Source organism: Protopterus annectens, chromosome 1.part0, assembly GCF_019279795.1.
Source record: "Protopterus annectens isolate FY-2018-M chromosome 1.part0, PAN1.0, whole genome shotgun sequence".
Classification (NCBI taxonomy): Eukaryota; Metazoa; Chordata; order Ceratodontiformes; family Protopteridae; genus Protopterus; species Protopterus annectens.
In genome coordinates, this window is record NC_056725.1 from 415,888,409 (window position 1) to 415,910,605 (window position 22,197).

The 22,197-nt window shown below is 43.2% G+C and overlaps 1 protein-coding gene across 2 annotated transcripts in view; it reads left to right on the top strand.

Moving 5' to 3' along the window:
• Positions 1 to 22,197, top strand: part of CUL9 (cullin 9) — a 2,881,018-nt gene that overhangs the window by 697,284 nt on the left and 2,161,537 nt on the right. For both annotated transcript variants that reach the window (XM_044060287.1, XM_044060293.1), the window contains exon 12: positions 9,273 to 9,510. In XM_044060287.1, coding sequence (XP_043916222.1) covers positions 9,273 to 9,510 — 238 coding nt within the window. The remainder of the gene's footprint in view (positions 1 to 9,272; positions 9,511 to 22,197) is intronic.

Genomic DNA, 22,197 nt, shown 5'->3' on the forward strand with positions numbered 1-22,197 from the left:
TTTCCCCCTTTTATGTCATCTAGCCAAGGGCAATCACCACAAGATACCCCACAGGATGGACCTGCTCACTCAGGAGAAGGGAATGCTCGTACACCCCCCAGCTAAGCACACTGAATCTTACATTGTGGGCGATAGGACACTGATTCCCTTCAGACACCTTTACACAGAGGACGTGCTCCTTTACACAGAGGACGTGCTCCAGGTTCTGCAGGAGGCCAGAAGATCTTATCTAGCCAAGTGGTAGAGATTTCTGTTTGCTGTCAAAAACAAAATCTCCAGCCACTCGCGGTAGAACCCCCAGTGGTTCTGTCTTAACTCTTTGAACTGATGAACTCTGGATTGTTCTACTCCTCTGTTAAGACACACCTATCTGCCATCTCAGCATGCCTTTCTCTCACCCCTCCTCTAGCTTCTAGACTATAAGTTAAGCTGTTTTTCAAGGGGGTACTTCACCTTAGACCACCAAGGAAGCCCATTCATCTTCCTTGGGATCTAAATTTTGTTCTGGAAAAGTTAACCCCAGCACCCTTTGAGCCAGGCAAGGACTGTTCTCTCTAACATTATACATTGAAAACTGTCCTCTTGGTGGCCATTACTTTAAGCCCTCATGGCCTCCCATCCTTTTACAGTTTTCCACAAGGACAGGGTTTGTTTACGTACTAGTACATCCTTTATGCCTAAGGTTGTTAATGAACTTTCCTTGAATTAGGCCATCAACCTTCCTACCTTCTTCCCTTCGCCTCAAAACCCTGCTGAAAGGATCCTCCACACATTGGATGTACATAGAGAACTCGGATACTGTTTGGCCAAGACCAAATCCATCTGTAAATCAGACAGGCTGTCGCTTACCACCCAAGAGCTCTGTGACATCCTGTTTCCAAGCAAACCATTTCTTCTTGGATCTCTAAAACCATCCCCTTTTGCTACACAGCCCATGGCAGAAGGCTTCCCTTCCCAGTAAAAGCACATTCCACTAGGGTGGTGTCATCCTCTGGTGCCTTCTTTAAGGGTTTGGATACAGCTACCATTCTAGAAGCAGCTACATGGTCAACCGTCCATACTTTCACCAAACACTTAAGTTGGACATCATTTCCAGGTCCAGAGCAGGATTTGCCAGAGCCATCCTTCATGGCGTTGTGGAAAGTGCTTTTGTTCTTCCTCCCCAATCTCAATATCAAGAGCTTTTGTACTCTCCCTTATGTTATGGATACAGTATCATATGAATAGAAGGACGTAGTATTGTTGTGTAAAATCTTACCATAACTTTAGATGCCCTTCTCTTCTATATGTTGCGGTATAGTTTCCCACCGTGCCTTCCCACTGACACTTGCCTGACTCCTGAGTACCAACTCTATAGTCGCTAGTTTTGGCGGCATACAGCTCTGAGGTAGGTGCGTGCTGATGTCTGTTTTGTACCCAATGTCTGTTTATGACCATTCGCCAAGAGATGCGGGACGTCACATGTACCTCTGCAGTAGTATGTCTTTTGTAAAATGGCCAGACGTAGGAGTCGACCAGAGGCAAGACTCTTATTTTATGGATACAGCAGCACATAGAAGAGGGGGACATCTAAAGTTATGGTAAGATTTTACACAGCAATACTTTCACATAGGTCACATTACTGCAGTATAGGACAGGAAGGAATCAAAGCCTTCATAGAAAATTCAGAGGGGGGTAGAATCAGTCAGTGGACATCAGGGTTGGGAGGAATTATGTATCCTCCATATAGAATGCAACCCATTCAAGAACCAAGTACTGCGAGACATCGGTAATAACCCCTTGTGGCATTCTACCTCTGCATATGTATATTGTTTAAATTATTTTTTAACAGATATGGAAATCATTGTTGTTTCCATTGTAATGAATATAATTGGGTCCCACATGTTATACTAATGATTCCCTTGTGTCACATTGCTTATTTCTTCATTTTAATTACTGCATTTTACTGCTAATAAACTTTTGAATCTTTGAAGGTACTGACAGTGTCTTTCTAAATTATGATGTTATGTGATCCTATCTCGCCTACATTCTGACTGATGGGTTCGGAGCCGATCCCTCGGCTCCGACTCGGCACGCTTATGCCAAAGAGCGAAGTCTCTTATTGGCTGAGCTTACTATATCCCAGGATGCACCACTACCAGTCCCCCAGATCTCGTTTGCCGCTAACCTGCGAAGACGTGGTCTCGAGCTGGCTGAGCTGAGTAGTTATTTTTAACTAACTTTCTGTCAGTTTTTGCTGTTTTTCTCTCAAAAAAGCTGTTTTAACAGCTATTCTTACCATTTGTTGTGTGATTGGTTGGATTTGTTGTAGAATTTTGTTGTGTGATTGGGTTGAGTTTGACAGGCCCCCCTTCATCTAGGGCCTTCCCGGTTAATCAACCCTTCTATATCTACATATAGAAAAAGGCTTAAATTCTTTGTAGCTGTTTGTTCTTACAGGGTTTCAAAGTCCCCTGTCATTGGCGAGTGATAACTGTAAGCCTATACTTAGGGGTGTCTCCAGTAATTGTATTTTTTTCCAGTCAGATTACTGAAATTCTCCCCATAATGTCTCAGAATCCTAGGCCTTCGGGCTTTAAAAAATGTGTAAAATGTAGTTTCAAAATGTCCATCACGGACGATCACTCGCTCTGTGTGTATTGCTTAGGGGCAAAACATTTACAGGAATCATGTAGCGTATGTCACGCTTTTTCCTCAAGGGTCCTCCAGGAGAGGAAAAATAAATTATTTCTTAAGGGATTAATTAAACCTTCTTTTGAAGAAGCCTTGGCTTCCTCTCCTTCTCCGCCAAAAAGAAAAGGGCGTCGGTTCCGACCAGTCCGTCGGATCCGACCGCTAAGAAACATAGGCAGGCCTCTCCTTCGGCTCCAAGGACTTCGGAGCCGAGGTCGAACGGTCTGCCTCGATGCCACCAGTATCGACTCCTCTGGCTTCGAGCCGATGGCTGGGGCATCGAGGCGGGTCACCTTCGCCGCTCCACTGCTCTCGGAGCCGACAAGGGTCGCCGCCAGACACTTCCTCCTCGGCCGAAGTCCACCTCGGCACCGATGGAATCTGGTGTGTGCATTCCCTCGGCGCCGATACTCATCGAGTCGCCTCGGAGCCGGTCCCCTAGCCCTTTGGGGCCGTTGGAGAGGCCGTCTTGAACCCGTTCTGTTTCCTCTCGGTCTTCGAGGATGTCAGATTCTGATATAGACAGGGTGCTCCAAAGACTGTTCCAGTCCCCAGTCTTCCAAAAATTTGTTTCGGTTCCGACCCAGTTGGCTTCGGAACCGATGACCTTGGCCCACCCCATTGCCATTCCTCCTCCGACTGCTTCGGCTCCGTCGGAGCAGGTGCTGTTGGAGCCGGTGGAGATCTCAGGGTCGGCTCCGACCCTTACTCCAACCCGGGCCTTCGGGTCCGAGTTTGGTACGCGGACTTCTTCGGCTGGACCCGGGGGTGATGTTTCGGGACCTATGCTTTCGGTTCCGAGCCTCCCTCGGTGCTGGCTGCGGGACTTCCGTCGGCTATCACGGCTCGGGACCGGACACTCCCAGGATTCTGGGGTCCGGCTTTCAGAGCCATGAGGAGTGCCTTGGCCAAGTCCTCTTCGCCATCTCCCGGCTTTACCGGCACCTTCCTAGGCGTGGAGACTGGGTCTTTGGCAGTTCCCTGTCCGTAGTCAGCGGAGCCCGGGCCTGAGGTTACCCCAGTGGGGTTCCCTCCTCCTGAGGGTTCTTCGAGTTGTCTTCGGAGGAACCCCAAGGAAGAGATCGTGCAAGAGGAAGCACGTGGACTCCCCGAGTCTATTACATCAGACACTGATCTGGATGATGCAGAGGGGTCCCAGTCGTCCTCGGATGATGTCTCATTTGCAGACATCTTAGAGATCCTCAAACAACGAGGCGGCTGGATATCCAAACCCCCCTCTGCTGACGAGTCAGTGCTCCTCAAGGCCTTTGGGGCTCAGCCCTCCGCCTCCTGGGTGTCTCCACCTTCGACGAGCTTCTGGATTTAGTTTGTCAAGGGCGTGGGAACATCCAGATACCGTGGAACCAGTCCCTTCTCGTCCAAATAAATTTTTGTCTGCTCCCCCCGAGAAGGAGTTCCTCACTAAAGGCGTGGCTGTAGATGCCATGGTGGTGGCATCTGCTACACAACAGGACGTGGCAGAGGCTTCAACGTCCGTCCATCCTCCTAATAAGGAGTCTAGGAGTATGGACAGGTACGGGAAGCGCACCCTGACTTCAGCGGCCTTTACTTTAAGGTCTCTGAATTATTTGGCACATTTTACCAGGCTTCAGAGGGATCTGGTCAAGGAGTTGTCAGATTCCCTCTCGGGTAACCTACCTGAGCAGCTAGCCCAGTCGGTTAGCTCTCAATTGGCTATCCTTACGTCAATTTCTAACTCGTCCATGAGGCTCATTTCCTATGCGGCCGAAGGGGCGGGTAGAGCGGCGGGCACAGGCGTGGCTCTACGTAGACAAGCCTGGCTCCGCTTGTGTCAGTTTGCGGAGGCCTTCAAGTCTTCCTTCGCCGACGCTCCCTTTGATGGGTCCTCATTGTTTGGACCCAAGGTTAAAGACACCCTTACCCGCTGTGAGCAAGAGGGAAAAACTTTATCTGCCGTAGGTGCCCGTTATTCCACTCCCTTTCGGCCTTACCCCAAGGCTAAAGGAGGGGGGAAAATGTGGTTCCGCAAATCTCGCAAGTTTTTCTCCCAACAGCAGGAAGATTCCCCTTCCAGAGGCAGAGGGCGGGGAAATTTTTCAGGGAGACGCCGTCCCAGAGGCGGCAGAGGGCCCCACAATTCTGGAGACCGCGAGTCCTTTCGTGGCTCTTCAGCCTCCCACGTCATGAGGGATTGCCCGGCTGTGCTGCTCGAGCCAGTCGGGTGTCGTTTGCCAAGCACCTAAAAGCCTGGGAGTCAAACACTCAGGACAGATGGGTGCTTCCGATCATTGCCGGAGGTTACACCATCCCATTCACATACTCGCCCCACCGTCCAAAGAATCCCGGACCCACCACCCAGTCAAAGGGAAATGGCAGCCGCAGAAGCTTTAAAGCTGCTAGAAAAGGAGTCATCCAACCGGTCCCCACAGACCAGATCGGATCAGGAAATTACTCCAGGTTCTTTTAGTGCCAAAAGACAGGGGACCTGAGACCAATATTGGATCTCAGCAGACTGAACCAATCCGTCATGAAATCCAAATTCAATGGTCACGTTACAATCCATTCTCCCATTGTTGGAGAAGGATGTTTGGATGTGCTCCATAGACCTCAAGGACGCCTATTATCACATACCGATACATCAGGCGTCCAGGAGGTATCTGCGCTTCAGCCTGGGAGACAGTCATTACCAATTTTGCGCTCTGCCCTTTGGTCTCACCACAGCCCCAGGGTGTTCACCAAGTGTTTGGCAGTAGTGACGGCTCACCTGAGAAGTCTTGGATTCCAAATGTTTCCCTATCTGGACGACTGGCTCCTGACTGCCACCACCAGGCATCTACTAATGGACAACCTCAAAGCCACCATCTCCGTGGGTATTACCCTGGGATTACATTCAATTGGTCAAAGTCTGTCTTGCTGCCCTCTCAACGCATAAGGTTCATAGGAGCAGAGATAGACTCAAGATTGATGCGCGTCTTTCTTCCTGCCGAAAGGATCCAAACTTTACAGGGCCAAGTTCAAGCTCTGATCTCGAGATCCAAAGCCCCAGCCAGGATGGTTCTACAAGTTTTAGGCTCAATGTCTGCCACGGTTCTTTTAGTTCCTCTGGCGAGATTGCACATGAGGATTCTTCAGTGGCTATTGTCAACTCAATGGTCCTTTCAGGATCTTCCTCTCAATCATCACATCATGATCACGGAAATATGCAAAAGGGACCTTCGCTGGTGGCTTCAGACATCCAATTTGGATCAAGGAAAACCCTTTGTTCTTCCCTCTCCAGTGGTTACCCTGACGACAGATGCCTGCCAGATAGGGTGGGGGGGGCATTGTCTGGGCAGGCTAGTTCAGGGCTCCTGGCTTCCAGACGAAGCTCTCCTCCACATCAACGTGTTGGAGATGAGAGCTGTACTTCTATCCCTACAGGCCTTACACAAGTTTCTTCCTCAGGGCATCATCGCCATCCACACAGACAACATGTCGGTGGTCTGGTATCTGAACAAACAAGGAGGGACCAGATCGTACCCCCTATGCAGAGAGGCCATGAGAGTGTGGGAATGGGCTGTAGCTACCAACCGCTTCTTGGTAGCGACCCACATCCCGGGAAAGTCAAATATATTGGCAGACAAATTGAGCAGGACAATTCTCTCTCCTCACGAATGGTCTCTAAACCATACAGTAGCAGCTCAGGTTTTCAGGAGATGGGGGACGCCGTGCTGCGACCTATTTGCAACTCCACTAAACACCAAGTGCCAAAGGTTCTTCTCCTTGATCCCACATCACGGAGTACCAGCTATGGATGCTCTAGCACAACCTTGGCCAACAGGGCTACTTTATGCCTTTCCTCCAATTCCTCTTCTCCCCAAAGTTATTCAAAAAGCCTCTCAATTGGGGTCCTCAATGATACTGATTGCCCCATTCTGGCCTCGTCAGGTATGGTTTCCTTACCTGAAGAAGCATGCGGTGGACGATCCGTGGACTTTAGACCTAATTCCGGACTTGCTAATCCATCAGTTGGGACATCGGCATCAGTCCCTTCAATCTTTGAAATTGACAGCTTGGCTCATCCACTTCCGACTTTAGTTAGAAAGCACACATTAGACCCGGAAGTTGTTCACATTTTATCTTCGGCCCACAAACCCACCACTAACAAATTGTACCTCAGTAAGTGGAAGAGGTTTGCTATCTGGGCTCAACTCAAGGGCTTAGACCCTATCTCTGCTCCTGTCCCAGAGGTTTTGAAATTCTTAACATCCCTGTTTAATCAAGGATCTTCTGTCTCAACTATTAAAGTCCAACTAGCGGCTATCTCTAAATTCCACGAATCCATGGATCCTCCTTTGATGAGCAACAGACTATGCAAAACTTTCATTAAAGGTGCGAACTTATTAAGACCCCCAATTTTTCATCCTGCACCTCCGTGGGATCTTGATTTGGTGCTTCGCGCATTAACATCTTCCCCTTTCGAACCGGCTGCTACATGTGAGTTAAAATATCTGTCTTGGAAAACTGCCTTCTTAGTTGCAATTACTTCTGCAAGAAGAGTTTCAGAGCTTCAAGCCCTGTCTATTAAGCCACCGTACTTGATTTTCCACAAGGATAGAGTTTCACTTAGGCCAAATCCATCCTTTGTCCCAAAGGTCTGTTCTAGTTTCTGTCTCCAACAATCTCTAGAGCTACCAGTTTTCTTCCCAAAATTCTCCAATGAAGCAGAATACACTCTCCATAAATTGGATGTTCACAGGCAATTACGCTTCTCTTTAGACAGGACTCAGCAACTTCGTAAGTCAGACCAGTTGTTTGTGTCCTCAGATAATAAATTGGGCCAAACCATCACAAAAGCTACTATCTCCAAATGGATCAGAGATTGTATAACTCAGGCTTATTCTTCTTCGAATAAGCAACTTACAACATCCATCAAAGCTCATTCTACCAGGGCTATGGCTACTTCTATAGCTTTTCATTCCAAGCTCGCTATATCGGAAATTTGTGCTGTGGCTACTTGGTCCAATCCGCACACTTTCATTTCCCACTACAAATTGGATGTGGCATCTAGAGGACGAGCTTCATTTGGTTCCACGGTACTCAGGAGTGTTTTCCAGTGAGCCACCCGGATTCAGGTGCTAGGACGCTGTCCCATCAGTCAGAATGTAGGCGAGATAGGATCACATAACATCTTTTAGTTATGTACTCACCATAACTTCAGATGTTTGGGATCCATCTCGCCCACATTCCTAAACCCACCCTCCTTCCCCTGCCTTGGAGCTCAGAAGACTTTGAACGGTTTTGAGTTCTACTGTTTATCTTGTTTCATCTGACGATGTTATATAAGCAAGGCGTGCATGTGTGCATGTATGCGGACAAACTAGATCTGGGGGACTGGTAGTGGTGCATCCTGGGATATAGTAAGCTCAGCCAATAAGAGACTTCGCTCTTTGGCATAAGCGTGCCGAGTCGGAGCCGAGGGATCGGCTCCGAACCCATCAGTCAGAATGTAGGCGAGATGGATCCCAAACATCTGAAGTTATGGTGAGTACATAACTAAAAGTTTATCACAGAATAGTGTATGTTGTATATATAAAAACTCAGGAAAACTGTCCACAGTCTTTGAGGCAAAACTGCACTCTGTAACAAATAAAATACCTTGGAAGCTGGCACAATAAGGAGACTGAGACCAATAGTTCAAATCAGAAATTCCTTCTTCATTAAAAACTACTTTGATACAAACAATCCACAAGATAGAATCCAAAACAGTCTGAAAAAAATATGAAAATATTAAGCACTTTCGTTCGTTAAAATCGTGTTAACCAGTCGAACTTCATCAGAACAATGGTGGAATGAAATAAGAACTAGTAGGAAAAAAATATTATGTTCTGGAGAGGGTTGTCCTCCCTATTCAATCGAATTAAGGATGGCTTTTAACATTGAGTCCAGGGGGGGGTGTCTGCCTGTAATTTAACTTGCCATCTCAATTCTTTAACTTCCATAAGGGGATTGCAGTCACCAAAAGGCAAAGAAACATGTTCAAGAACCACAAAATGGAAAGTATTGCACTGTGCATTATTAAAAGTGTGTTTAGCCAAAGCATTCATAATGTCTCAAGTACTTGACTGTGTTCCTTAATACGATCACTTAATTTCCTTGTGGTTTTGCCCACATAAAACGCTTTGCAATAGTCACATACTGCAAGGTAGACTATATTCATGGATTTACAATTAAAAGCTTCTTGAAACCGAATCTCTAGTATGGGAGTTTTTTAAACAGAAAACGTCTCCTTGAGCAGTGAAAGGGCAGCGCACACACTTGCCACAGTGGAACATACCTGTACCCTGGGAAGGGAGACTGGTAATTGAAGGGGTATTCTTTTCAAAAGCTGACTTCAGGGATACAGTCTTTCTATAGGAGAAGCTAGGACTGGGACCCAAGATTCTTTCCAAATCTGGGCTACTGTTAATTCCCCAGTTCCTGGGACACAATATCTCTTGAATAGTCTGATATGTTGTATATATGTTGTACTGAGGAGATTTTCTTCCTGGGTTCTGTCTTTAATTGGGTTCTACCCAGTATGGCTAACCTGGCAAAGAAAGTATTAATACGTTTCTTTTTGTTTTTGTCTTATCTAGAGCCTAAAGAAGCCCTTGAATTAAAAGACATGGAGCTGAAGATGTGTCTTGCCAGTTTGAAGGAAATGACTGTAACCAAGGAGCTGATTCTGGCTTTGGAGCGTAGAGTGTGTGATGAAGCCAGTAGCACGGAGGTGGAAATCTTGGACATCATGAAAGACAGAGAAATTTTTCAGATTTTGGTCAGAAACCTGGATCAGCAGCGCCAGGAAAAAACTGTGCAGCAAGCTGTAGTGCGGTATGTAAATGGGCAGGTGTTGGGTATTGATGATTGTAAAGATGCATGGTTGGAATTAGTAGATTAGTGTGATAGTTAAGATGATGTGGTAATAGAAGTGGGGTTCACGAATATTGCATAGTTTGCAGTTTGAATTATTTCTGTTTTGGTGCTTGTTGTTTACTGATGCATTGATTCTTTAAAATTGATAATGCAATCTTGCACGCTTCTAAGTGACCCCATAAATAGTTTTTTGACCATCATCTGGGAGCTTCCCTTTCCATGTAAATTACCTCTGTCAGCTGATTGAATAACAGTGGATGGTTCCCCCCATATATTCTTTAGTTTTTTTGAGGCATTGTGCTGGATGTGGTTGCAGGAACTCCATGTTGTGTTTCCCAATTCTGCAGTTCCCGTCTTTGGCTGTTGTGAATCATTACAAGAAGAAACAGTACATCGCTTTTGTTCTTTAAAATCCCTTGCGTTCTTGCAAGTGTGAGCTGGATGTAAACTGTGTACAGCTTACTGCTGGTAATGATTTTGCCAATTTTTTGACCGTGAAATTGGGTAGACTTACTAGTGGTGATGCTTCAACACTATCTGAAGATGGTTTTGTTTTTATATCAAACCATCAGTTCTGTTTTTTCTCTGTTTGTACTTTTCAGAGGACTTGCAGTGCTTTAGATTTTCTGCGACAGAAACGCCCCTTGCTTACCGACATAGGGGTCTGTTGTTTTTAATCTTTTGTTGTTGTATTTGGCTTCAGTACTAGTTTAATAGATGATCCTTTCCAGTAAACATTTATGTTAAGGATGGTTATTTCAGGTTGTATTTCTCATCTCTGGAACTTCACTGTGACTCCACCTTGCATGTCATTAACACCTTTATTGAATTATCATTTAAGACATAGGCAGACATTTATATAAAAGAAAACAAGCCATGTTAACATGTTCAGAGTTGCAAACATTATACATCACATTTTTATACACTTAATCCAACATTATATAAAATTGTCCAATTTCTGCCTTCTCTTAAACTGCTTTCCTCATCCAAAACATTGTTCTGCATGTATTGTTCCTACATTTTCCATTTTTGTCTATAATTTGGTGGTCCTCTCTTCTGAAGATCCCACTACCAGTTCTTTTATCTCTGTTAGAAGATTCACTGCTTCAAATACAGTTGGTTTAGACTTTAATTTCCATTTTCTAGTAATTACTTTTTAGCAGCTGCCAGAATTAAACTTAAGGCCTTACTGGTTGGGAGTTGGCAAAATCGTTAAGGTATTTACCTGAAACACATGATGTACAGGGTTTGAATCTCAGTAAGGAAATTGGCTAGGCTTAAATGGTCCATAAGAGCAACTACCCCTAGTACTTGCATATGAACCTGTACTATGTCTAGACAATTAAGAACCTGTATCCCAGCTCAAAAAATAATTTCTTTAGTTGCTCATTATTTCTGACAAAGTACTCTGTAGGGAATTTTTAAAGTCTGCCAGCTCATTACACTCCCAAAACATATGTTCCCAGTTACTCTTTCTTCCCCATTACACCTCCAGCATTTGTCATCTACCCAAGGAAAAATTCTTTGGAGTCTGCTTGGGGTATAAAAATAACTAAGCAAATACTTCCAAGCAAAAATCCTAAATCACCTGGACTTTTTTGCATTTTTGGGAACCATACGTATGTGTTCCCATTGTTTCCTTGTGCATTGCTTAACCAGTCCGTCTTTCCAGTCTTTTTTTAACCTTCTCTGATTCCTCTCGTTATCGTGCAATAATTTATATGCCGTACTAATTACCCCTTTTTAAACAGCAGCTTCTGATGGCCTCCTTTATCACTGTTTCAGTATCCGTAACATGTGGGACCTCCTGCCAAGGATAGCCCAATATCCAGCCAGCATACCAAAGCTTTTACATCCTCCTAACATCATACTTCAGGTGTATGCTCCCTGCACAGGTGTAAGGTATAAAGGTAACATACGTACGCTCCAGTCTCAGAAGTTCTTTGCTGCCAGTCCTAATTCCACAGTTGAATATTGGTCTGAACTCCCTTCACTCAGCTGGTTTCTACCAAGCCATTTACATACGAATGCCCCTTTGGGTTACTTCTTTTTCTACCTTTATTTGTGTACTGTCATCCAGGAAGGGAAAATGTCTATGTGGGAGACAGATATCCCATAAAGACTGTCACAAAAAACGTTTGTTTTGCCTAGTTGCTTCACGTGATCATACCCAGTGCCCATTTGTCAAGCTTTTGTTCCGAAAATACTTCACATCTGTCATCTTTGTCCAGTTATTTTGAGAACCAGTGCCTCAAACTTTTGACCCAGGGTGCAGTGGCTGAATCCTCTTGCCCAGAGGTACAGACATCTTTTAAAAAGACCAGAAAGTCTTGTTATGACTTTGCTGCCATCCACCCTCTACCGGATGTCTCTCTTGAGGTGAGTGAAGACCCAGAAGATCGTCAGATGCAGACAGCAGTTTCCTAGTTTTGTCAGGTACAGAATGATATCTGCAAGTAAGTTCAACTTTTCTTGATTACCATACCAGTTATATCCTTGAATTTCTGAGTCCCTTATTTTCTTTGACAATAACTCTAAATATAATGCAAATAATAAAGAGGTAAGATACCCCTGACTGAGTCCCCTCTTCAGACACAGCTGATAGAAGAAGCCTCCCACTTTAATTTTTTCCTCCAGTCCCTCGTATATCTTTCTAATTAACCTTATTATTGCATCAGGAAATGCAAAATTCTATTGCCCTATTCATCAAGTCCCAGTTTACTCTAGCAAATGCTTTCTCTGCATCAAGCCCCACTAACAACAACAGTCGTTTCCTACTTTCTGCTTCCCTCTGGATCATTATTGTTCTGTTGATGTTAAATGTTTGCTTCCCTAGCACTAAACCACATTGATCCATATCTATCAATTTTGGCAACACCTGTGCCTTTTGTTTAGCTATTATAGACATAGACTGTATAATCCTGATTTAAAATTGAAATATGCCTGACCTGTACATAAAACTAAAGGGACTAAAAACTTTTTCATTGCTTGTATCTTGCTAATTGGCCTACATGAAGCTTGATCTAATGAATTTTTGTTGCTTTGGCTGTTATAGCCACCACAGCTTTCTTCCAGGATATTGGTGCTTCCGCCCTTTTAAAATACTGTTAAACGAAACCTTCCAGATCTTTATCACTTTCTTCCCTCCTAGCTTGCAAACTTCGCAAGACTACTATCAATTCTTGGAGGTTTCCCTGATGTCACTATTTTCTTTGTCTCCTTCTGTCTTAACTGTTAGTTGTTGAGCCTCATCTGCCTCTAACCTTGGCATGCTCAAGTCTTCCACAAATATTTCCATTTGTGCTTTTTTTCTTGATTTCCACATTTCTCTGCTTTATACTGATTTTCGTAAAATTTCCAGAATATCCATAATACCCCTACAGGATCTGCAGGTATTTTTATTGTTCTGGGCTTTCTAAATTTGACAACAGCCCTTACTTTCTATTGCCTAAATTGTTGTGCTGGGAGTTTTTGTGTTCTGGAGTTATCAAAAACAGTTGCTTAATAGCCATCTTTAAAAACTCATGCATATTATCCAGTACTCCTGTTATTTTCTCTCTTGCACACTGCAGTTGTGCCTCTTGCTGTGTTAGATTTCCCTTATTCTGCAATCCCTTAACTTTTGGCAGACCCTCTAAATAATTCTTGTTACTTTGTAACTTTATTTCTACCCTATTTTTAAACGCCACTTTCATTTTATCCCACTCACTAGCTATAACTTCTGAAGAAATGTCTATCTTTCCTAATAACTGTACTAATTCCTTAAATTCCTCTCTTTTTAACAGGTGACGCATCAGTTTCTCATGTTTACTTCATTACCCTTTATTTTTATTAGTTCTTATTGGTGCATGATCTGAAGTAATTATTGGATATGTGTTGAAATGTGTCAAAGTTTTCAGTTGAATGCGCATGTTCTTGTGAAGTATAATTTTGTCTAGTCTAGCTCGTTATTGTACCTTGGGGAATAATATGAAATTCTGTGAGTTTCTGCTATTGAATTCAAGTCTTCCATATCAACTATTTTATAAAGTTCTTTAGAAATCTCTTCTCTTTTGTTATATTTTTCCTTCTTAGATCCCCAAGCTACATCCTCACTGTTACAGATCAAGTTCCAGTCCCTACCCTGATGAAAGCCGACTAGTTCTCCCAAATTTTCTTGAGATCCATAATTGCAGTTTTAGGTTGATATAAATAAATGCCAGCATCATCCTCCTCTTGCCCTTGCCAGTAGCCCCTTACTACCACAAGTCTATCAGTTATCTGTTTTCCTCTTCTATTACTATTTGAGCTCCTTTGGTAATTCGTGCAAGTTATCCTGTTTTCCTTTGTCCCTGATATTATACTGGATATCCATCCTGAAATACTTTTATCAAATTCACGTGCTCGCTTCTTTCCAAATGTGTTTCCTGTAGCATTGCTGTTTGCCCTCTGTATTTCTTAATATATTTCAGTATTCTTACCCTTCTGTCTATACCTGTGAGGCCATTCACATTCCAAAATAGTATGTTTAGTATAGCCATTGTAAGTAGCTATTATTCTCACCTGTTTGTATGACAGCTTTTGTAAATGTCTGTTTCCTGCTTTTGTGTTACATGCACCCACCAAGGTTTGGCAGGTTGATCTTTTATACAGTTGTATCTTGTCATCTCCACTAGAACCTGTGGCACATTTTGCAAGACATTTTGTTTTTAATGAAAACTGTGCAAAAAAAAACAGAACCTCTATAACCTATTAATTTAAAACTAGTTGTTCCTAATCTGCAGCAGCACACACAGCCATTACTTAACCCAACATTAAGGTTATCCATGCTAAGACATGTTACAGCCTGTGCTCCTGCTTACACTAATTGCTGTCTGTTCTTGCCTTGCTTTCATTCCCCTTCCAGATGTGAAAAACATCTTGTATGCTTTCAGAAAACTTTAACCTTTTGCCTTAAAGTGTTCTGGCTTCTGTTGCTTGCCCCTAGTCAAGCTCGTCTCCTTGGAAACACAAGTTCAAAATATACAACTGCCATCATCTACAAGTCTCACAACTTACACTGAACATTTATTTGCCAAAGTAAAACATTTCATTGTGTTCAATGTCCTGTTGTTTACTTGCTTATACAAAAGTTATTGGATCAAGTCAAGGACCCTAATCCAGACATTCACGTATGCAGAAGTAAAGGAGAACATACCAACTCTACATATATTATAATCTTTGCACTTTTATATCCCATCATCCACCTCAACAAATCAGAATTACAGCGTTTTATTGTAAACATGCTTTTGTCTAGCCTTTCTGCTTTTTTTTTTTTTACATTGTAGTGCCTACATTTTTAAACTAAAAGAAAAAAAGGCACTTGTTTACTTTAGTACATTTACTACTATATTGTATCTACTGTAGCAGTAATCATTTGAACATCTACTGTTATGGGTAAGTTCAACTTGCACATCTTTTCTTTGTACCCTGCACATCTTAATAATTCAATGCTCTGTTTTTGGCTCTGCCTGCAAGGCCATTCATATTCCATGTTAATACTGACAAAGCAGCCATTCTAATAAAAAAAAAATTACTTCCACATATATGTGATATTCCTCTTGATTTTTTTCCCAACTTACAACTTATATTTTCACACTGTTTGGCGGACTGATCTTGTATCTGGTTGCTGCTTCTCATCTCTATTTGAACTTGTCACATTTCCCAGACTTTTTGCTTCGGTTAAAGCCCTCAAGAAAATAAATACATAAGTAAAGTTAAATAAATAATTTTTTAAACTCCCAACCCCTTTTAACTTACATTAAACACATGAAAGTACATACACTTTCCAAAAAGGGGAATTTGACTCTCCATATAAAGGTACATGCCCCAGATCGACAGCTGCACTGACAGGCGTTACTTATCCTGAATTTAGTGTTAACAGTGCTTAGTCAGTGTTCTCCTTTACCCAGATTGCTTTCTGTCCTTATCCTGTCACTATTCCCATCCTAGAATGCCTGCTTTCAGTTAACTTTAATGTTCAGCCTTAAGAAAATGTGCACTGGCTACCATTAAACTAAACTGTGCACTGGCTACCATTAAACTAAACTGTGCACTGTTTTCTTTATTCACTGAAGTAATAAAACTGCTGGAGAGAACTACTTGCATAGTTATTAATTTCCAACAGTTTGTCTTCATTTTAACAGATGTGCTTGCTGGTTCCCCTTTAAAAGTTAAGTGTAATGTTTCTTGTACATTAAACTCTGAACAATGTACTGTTCAGACTTTTCCTAATCAATTGCTTGCATTGGCAGACTCTCTGTTCTCCAACTGAAAGCATTTGCTAATGGATTAAAAAGCATCTGGTAAGTTGCAAGAAAATACTGTTGTAGATTTTACTTGAATCACACTGTTCACATCACTTATGACCAATCACCAATCAGGTGTGCTTGTGTTCAGCTAAAAACGGGTGCTAATGGAAAAATATATAGCTAATAACTTTGCAAGTGCTCTACAGAGCTATTATCACACTTTTCATCGTTTCCTCAAGCATGTTAAAAAAATCCATTGCCCATAGCTTAAACTAAGAACATTCATTTAGACCTCCACCTTTATGCAATCGACAAATTCTTTTAATACATATATAAGAACAATACAGTTTTTACATCCACAAGAGCCTAAGATCACCTCGTTAATAATGGATTGCTTCTTTTCAGTTTTTGTCATTACAGTGTAGGGCCATATATTACAGTTAAGAACAAGTACTTTCTTTAATATTACTTGCTTAAAGAGTAGTCACTGATTTAAAAAAGAAATCGCATTTAAAATACCTCCTCATAAATATAATGAACTACCTTTCAGCGCAACATACAGTTTGCATCATGAAATTGTACATGTATTAGTAAGAACAAAAACTTTTTTTACTTTGTTGCTTTTTCAGTCCGCCTCATTATCCTTCTAAAAAATAAATGTTATAAAATGGGTCTAATGCTTTAGAGTCCTTCCACCAGTTTAGCACATTCAACAAACTTCCATTCTTTTTCAGCTACTACTATTTGCAGAACCAGAGTTTATATGCCTAAACTACAGCTAATGAGAGTGATGCTATATTGATGTCCTAATTGAAATCCCTGTTGCAGTATTCCTGACATATGGGTTGTCACCACTGATGTCTGGCCGGGGTCACAAAGCTTTGCCTTCTTGAGGTTATACATCTGACACATGACCTTAGCTCATATGTGTTGATTTATACAGATGGATGTACAAGCGTGGATCCTCAGATTACTTTACTGCCAGGCCGATTGCAGGTTATGTATCCGTCGGACTGATCGCTGTTTAGTTGTTGGTACCAGTGCTTTGATTGTTTATCCAAATAAGTGCCCGTTGGGGAACTTTCTTTTTTTACTTGAGCTGTTTTACTGAAAGTTGTTGGATGGCAGTTAGGAGGGATACGTGCAAGTGCAGTAGGCAGATCAAGGACTTGTATACCAGGTGTTTCTTTTGACGCCCAGAACACAATCACAAATCTTGCTTGGTCTGTCAGTCTTTTGTTTCTAAAACCTTTAGATCAAAGCTTTCCTTTCTTAACACCTTTCTAGAGACTCAGCATCTTAAATGCTTGGTCCAGTCCAAGATGGCCAGATTCACATCCTTAGATGTCCCTCTTCCACTGAAGAAAAAGCTAAAGATGCCCAGAATGGATCTGCAGCCCAGCATACAACACTCCAACATACCCGCTGAGGATCCAGAACCCATAGTACTCCGTTGCCTCTCAGTTGCCTGCTGCTGAGACCCTGTTGGAGGCTGTTATGGCTGCTGAGACCTTTCAGACTGCTGTTATTTCCAGTGAACTGAGACTCCTCATTTCTGACTTACCTCATGGCATCCCTTAAATTTTAGCTAGGGAAGAGATCCCAGGCTCTTCAACAGAAGTTAGTGTTTTGAACCTCCATGTCTCATCTAGGTGAACGTCATGCTTAAAAAGGAAAAAAAAAGACTAGGTATGTTGTCTGTCCTTCCAACAACCAGGGAAAAGGAATGAATACTTTTCTCACAGGGGGGTTTCAAAGCTATCATGTCTTTCAAACCTCCCTCCTTTGGGTCTCTGGAACCACAGGCTACCCCTCAAAATCCTGCCTTGGTCACCTGTTCTGAAGAACAAGATTATGACTCTCTTCATTCACTAGATTATTCCTCTCAGCTGCATTCTTTTGGACAAATCTGTTTGGATGAAGAGGATTCTGTCACTGGATTCCCTTACTGAGGAAGCTTACTTTTCAGAGGACTATTGAGAACATGATGAAACATTTTGAATGGCAATCTGCTCAGATCTCTGATATTTAGAAGAGGTATTACAGCCTCTTGGAAATGGGTACCCCTTTCCCTTCTCCAGCCCATCCTGCCATTGGGGCTTTTCAGGACGCCTTTCAGTCCACCTCTTCTGCATCTGATTCCCAGCTGCCAGCTCCTAAAGACCAGACAGATGTTACAAGGTGCTTGATGACTTAAAATACTTTAACAAAAATCCAGTGAGAGATCCCTCTGCAGTATTTCTTCAGATAATCCCTCTTAACATATGCCCAGTACTAATGCCCTGTGTACAGACTCAAATGACAAAGTACTTGATCTATGTCGTGTAATCCTTGAAGTTATGATCGACCCTCCTATAGCAGAGCAACAACTGCAGAGCCTACTGTCCCAGACACTCAAATAGCCAGCCACAGCATTAAGTGCAGTTATAAGTAGGTAGATGCTGCTGTAGGGCAGCCGCCACTAGATCTGTTCTTCATAGATATGCATGGATTCACAGTCAGCTTATCCCTGAGGATTTCAAGTATAAGCTTTAGACTGTTCCTTAGACAAAGACTTACTGTGTTGTCCTCAGTCTGCTAGTCTTTTCAGAACTCTCCAAGACTAAGCTGAGACTATATAAGACTGCAGACAGATTCTACTCTCCTAAGTTCCTAAGCATAGAAACTATCCATCTAAACCTACTTCTCTCATTAGAAGAGATTCTAGGACATTTCCGAAACAAAGTAAATCCCCTAGGAAAAGGTACTCTGACAAACCCCATAGGAAATATCTGGTGGGAAAGCCTCACTTTGGAAGTAAAGACCTATGACTGTCTTTACAGAACCCACACCTGCACCACCCCCTGCTCCACAGCCCCGTTACTGCTCTTTCCCAAAGACTGCCACTCTCCTTGGCCAGGTAGGAAGCTATTACCATAGACTAGTGGTACCTGTCCATCCATCAAGGGATGGGGTATGACATTTCCTGGGAAATATCCCCCCCTGAAAGACATGCTGCAACCTCGTCACAACCAAAGAACCCTTGTTGCTCCCATTATTCAAGACCTCTTGAATGAAGGCATCATTGAGCAAGTCCCAAAGGACTTCATGGGAAAGGGATTTTACTACAGGAGTTTTCTAGTGCCCAGGTAAGGACGACAGAGGGGTATCCATCCTAGACCTGTCTGTCTTAAACATTTACTTGAAGTCACCATCTTTCAAAATGCTTTTTCTTCACACACTTCTTCCTTTCATTCTCCCCCAACCTTTTAGTGTCACTAGATCTGAAGGATACCTACTTACACACACCCATTTGTCCTTCTTGCAGGAGGTTCCTCAAGTATTCCTCTGGCTCCAGTTTCAATTTACTGCTCTGCCTTTTGGTCTTTTCACAGCTCCAAGAGTGTTCACTGAGTGTCTAGCTCCAGTAGTAGCCTTCAGTCGCACTCATGGCATTTTCTCTTTCTTTGTGATCTGTTGATCCAGGCGATCTCTCCAGAAACTGCTATTCAGCATCTAAACTTCATCCTCCAACTTTTGACCTGACTGCACGGCCCCTACACAGGACCTCATTTTCCTGGGCTGCAGACTGGACATAAAGAAAATGCATGCCTTCCTCCCCCAGGATAAAAGTTTATTCTGTCCATTTTTTCCCCAAAATCTGTTCTCCAGATCCCATTGCTCTGGAAAGGAGATGCTAAGACTTTTGGGGTTCGTGGCAGCAACCACTCCTTTGCTACCCCGGCCAGACTTCACTTGAAGAAAATTTAATGGTTTCTGAAATCTGTGTGGTCCCAGCACTGTTACACCTTGGACATCCTGATTCCTCTCCTCCCTTGTCTCAAGAAGGAGCTGCTTTAGGTGAAGGCATAGGCCATCCTCAACACAGGACTGCCATTTATACCACCTCATTCTCTTCAACAGGTTCACACAGATGTGTTGGACAAGGCGGAGGGGAGGCACAGACAGGATCAGACCGAGTGCAGGACAAATGGCAATCTCCGTTCCTGAAGGACCATATCAGTGTGAAGGAAATTAAGGCTCTTCAGCAAGCTCTTACAGACCTCTGCTCACCTTTGGAAATCCAGGCCATGCTTAGAGTGCACAGCCAACACCACAGTCATGTGGCACATAAACAGGGATTCACCAGGTCTTAGCAGTTGTGCAGGTTAGCACTGGAGATATGAAACTTTTGCCACTCAGATGGACATCACACTGACAACCACATACATCCTTTTTCAGGACAGTACACTAGCAGACTCCTTAAGCAGCTCCCTCATGAATGGAAATTAAACACCAGATGATCACCCTTCAGTGGGGCACTTCTCACAGACCTCTCTGCATCATCAACCAACCATCTGCTTCCCCATTTCTGTACCAGGGACCCTTGTCCTACAGCCTGGAGGACAGATGCCTTTTCCATCTAGTGGACAAGGAAATTCCTCTATGCTTTTTCTCCTCTTCTAAAAAAATATTTTCAAGGCACAAAAGGAAACGCTGATACTCCTTTTACTGGCACTCTTTTGGCAGAGGCAACATTGATTTTCCCTGCTTTTTGCCCTGACAGAGGGAAATTACAAGAAAATCTCTCTACAACTAGACCTGATAACACAACAAAAAGGATTGCTGCTCCACCCAAGTCTTTCATCTCTCAACTTCTCCCTATGGATGTTTGGGTTTTAATTCTTCAAAGACACCTCTTCTCTCGGGAGGTTGTTCAAGTCCTACAAGAAGCCAGGAGACCCAGTACTAGAAAATCTTACACAGCTAAATGGAAAGGGTTTTCCTATTGGTGCCGCAAACCAAGTCAAGACGCATTCTTATCACAAGTTCCTGCTGTACTGCAGTATCTCTGCAAAGTACTTCCATGAGGCTTGGCCTACTGTTCTGTAAAAGCTCACCTGTCAGTTATCAGTGTCTGCCTCACTGTCTTAGCCCTCCACTTATGGCTGGAGTGGAGATCAAGCTTTTCCTCAGGGGAGTTCTGCATATTAGCCCACCAAGGAAACCAATTTCTCCCCCTTGGGATCCTAATTTTGTATTAGAAAAAGTTGATCATCCCTCCTTTTGAACCAGCATATTCCACTTTAAAATTCTGTACTCTGAAGGCTATCCTTCTGTTGGTCCTCACCTCTGCTAGGAGACGGTGAGTTACAAGCTCTCATGGCCATTCACTCTTTTCTTATTTTTCACATGGATAAGGTGACTTTCTGGCCTAATCCATCCTTCATACCTAAGGTAGTGAATGAGCTGTTTCTCAATCAGGGTATTCACCTACCCACTTTCTTTCCCAATCCACAAAACAGGGTGAGAGGATTTTACATTCTCCGGATGTTCACAAGCAACTCAGATTTTGTCTGAACAAAACTAAATCCTTCAGAAGGACTGATCAGCTGCTTGTATCCTTTGAGCCCTAAGCTGGATCAGCCAGTCTCCAAACAAACTACTGAAACTTGGATCTCTAAGGCCATCTGTTTCTGCTTCTTACACTATGTTAAGCTCTTGCTTTTCTGCTTCAAAGCACCTTCCACCAGGGCAGTGACTTCCTCAGGGGCTTTTCACAAAAGAGTGAACTCCAGGTCTGTCTTGGAGGCTGCCACTTTGTTCCCTGTACACACCTTTGCCAAACACTAAAACATTGATGCTTTCTCCAGGTCCATGGCAGCCTTTGCTTGGTCAGTCCTGATGTTCATGTTTCACTGTTGCAGTCATTGCATTTTGGGTAATCTGCTTGCAGGTTGCCCTCAGTCGGCCTGATTAACAAAGTCTTGGGTCCTGCATCGGTTGCTGTCCTTTCTTCCATGACGTCAGGTCGTCAAGGGTATAAAACATGCAGCCGATGCATTACATCAGTCTTTCTTGCTGTGTGGTGCCCAAAGCAGAAGCAGTTCGCAAGTGCCGGTTGGCCGACTCCTGAAATTTTCGTTTTCGAGTTTCAAAACTGAAGTCTTCAACTAAAGCTAAGTACCCCGTTGGGGAAACTTTTTCGTGCTCCTTACCGATGTCAGTAAAAGTTAATAATTACATTACTTGTGGAATGCAAATACATCGTAAAGATTTTCATTCGTACTATATTACTTGCCTAGGCCCTGACCACGATGTACCTTGATGTCGGTTTTGTGCTTTATTTAATCAGCGGACTATCCGTCGTTGGTATATTTTTGCCTTTAAATATTTCGGTTCTCTGTTTAATTATCCAGAAATGTCATCAGTTAGCCATCCGACTACCGGGATTCCGAAAAAATACAAAGATAAAGACAGAGACAGGCCGCTGAGGCCCAAAACTGCCAGCGACGCTTCTCCTAAGCCAGTCGCCAGTTCGCCGGTACTCATTGAGGCTCTTTCGCAGCCCCTGATACCCGCTACTTCTGATTCGCAGGCCTCTACTGAGACCCAT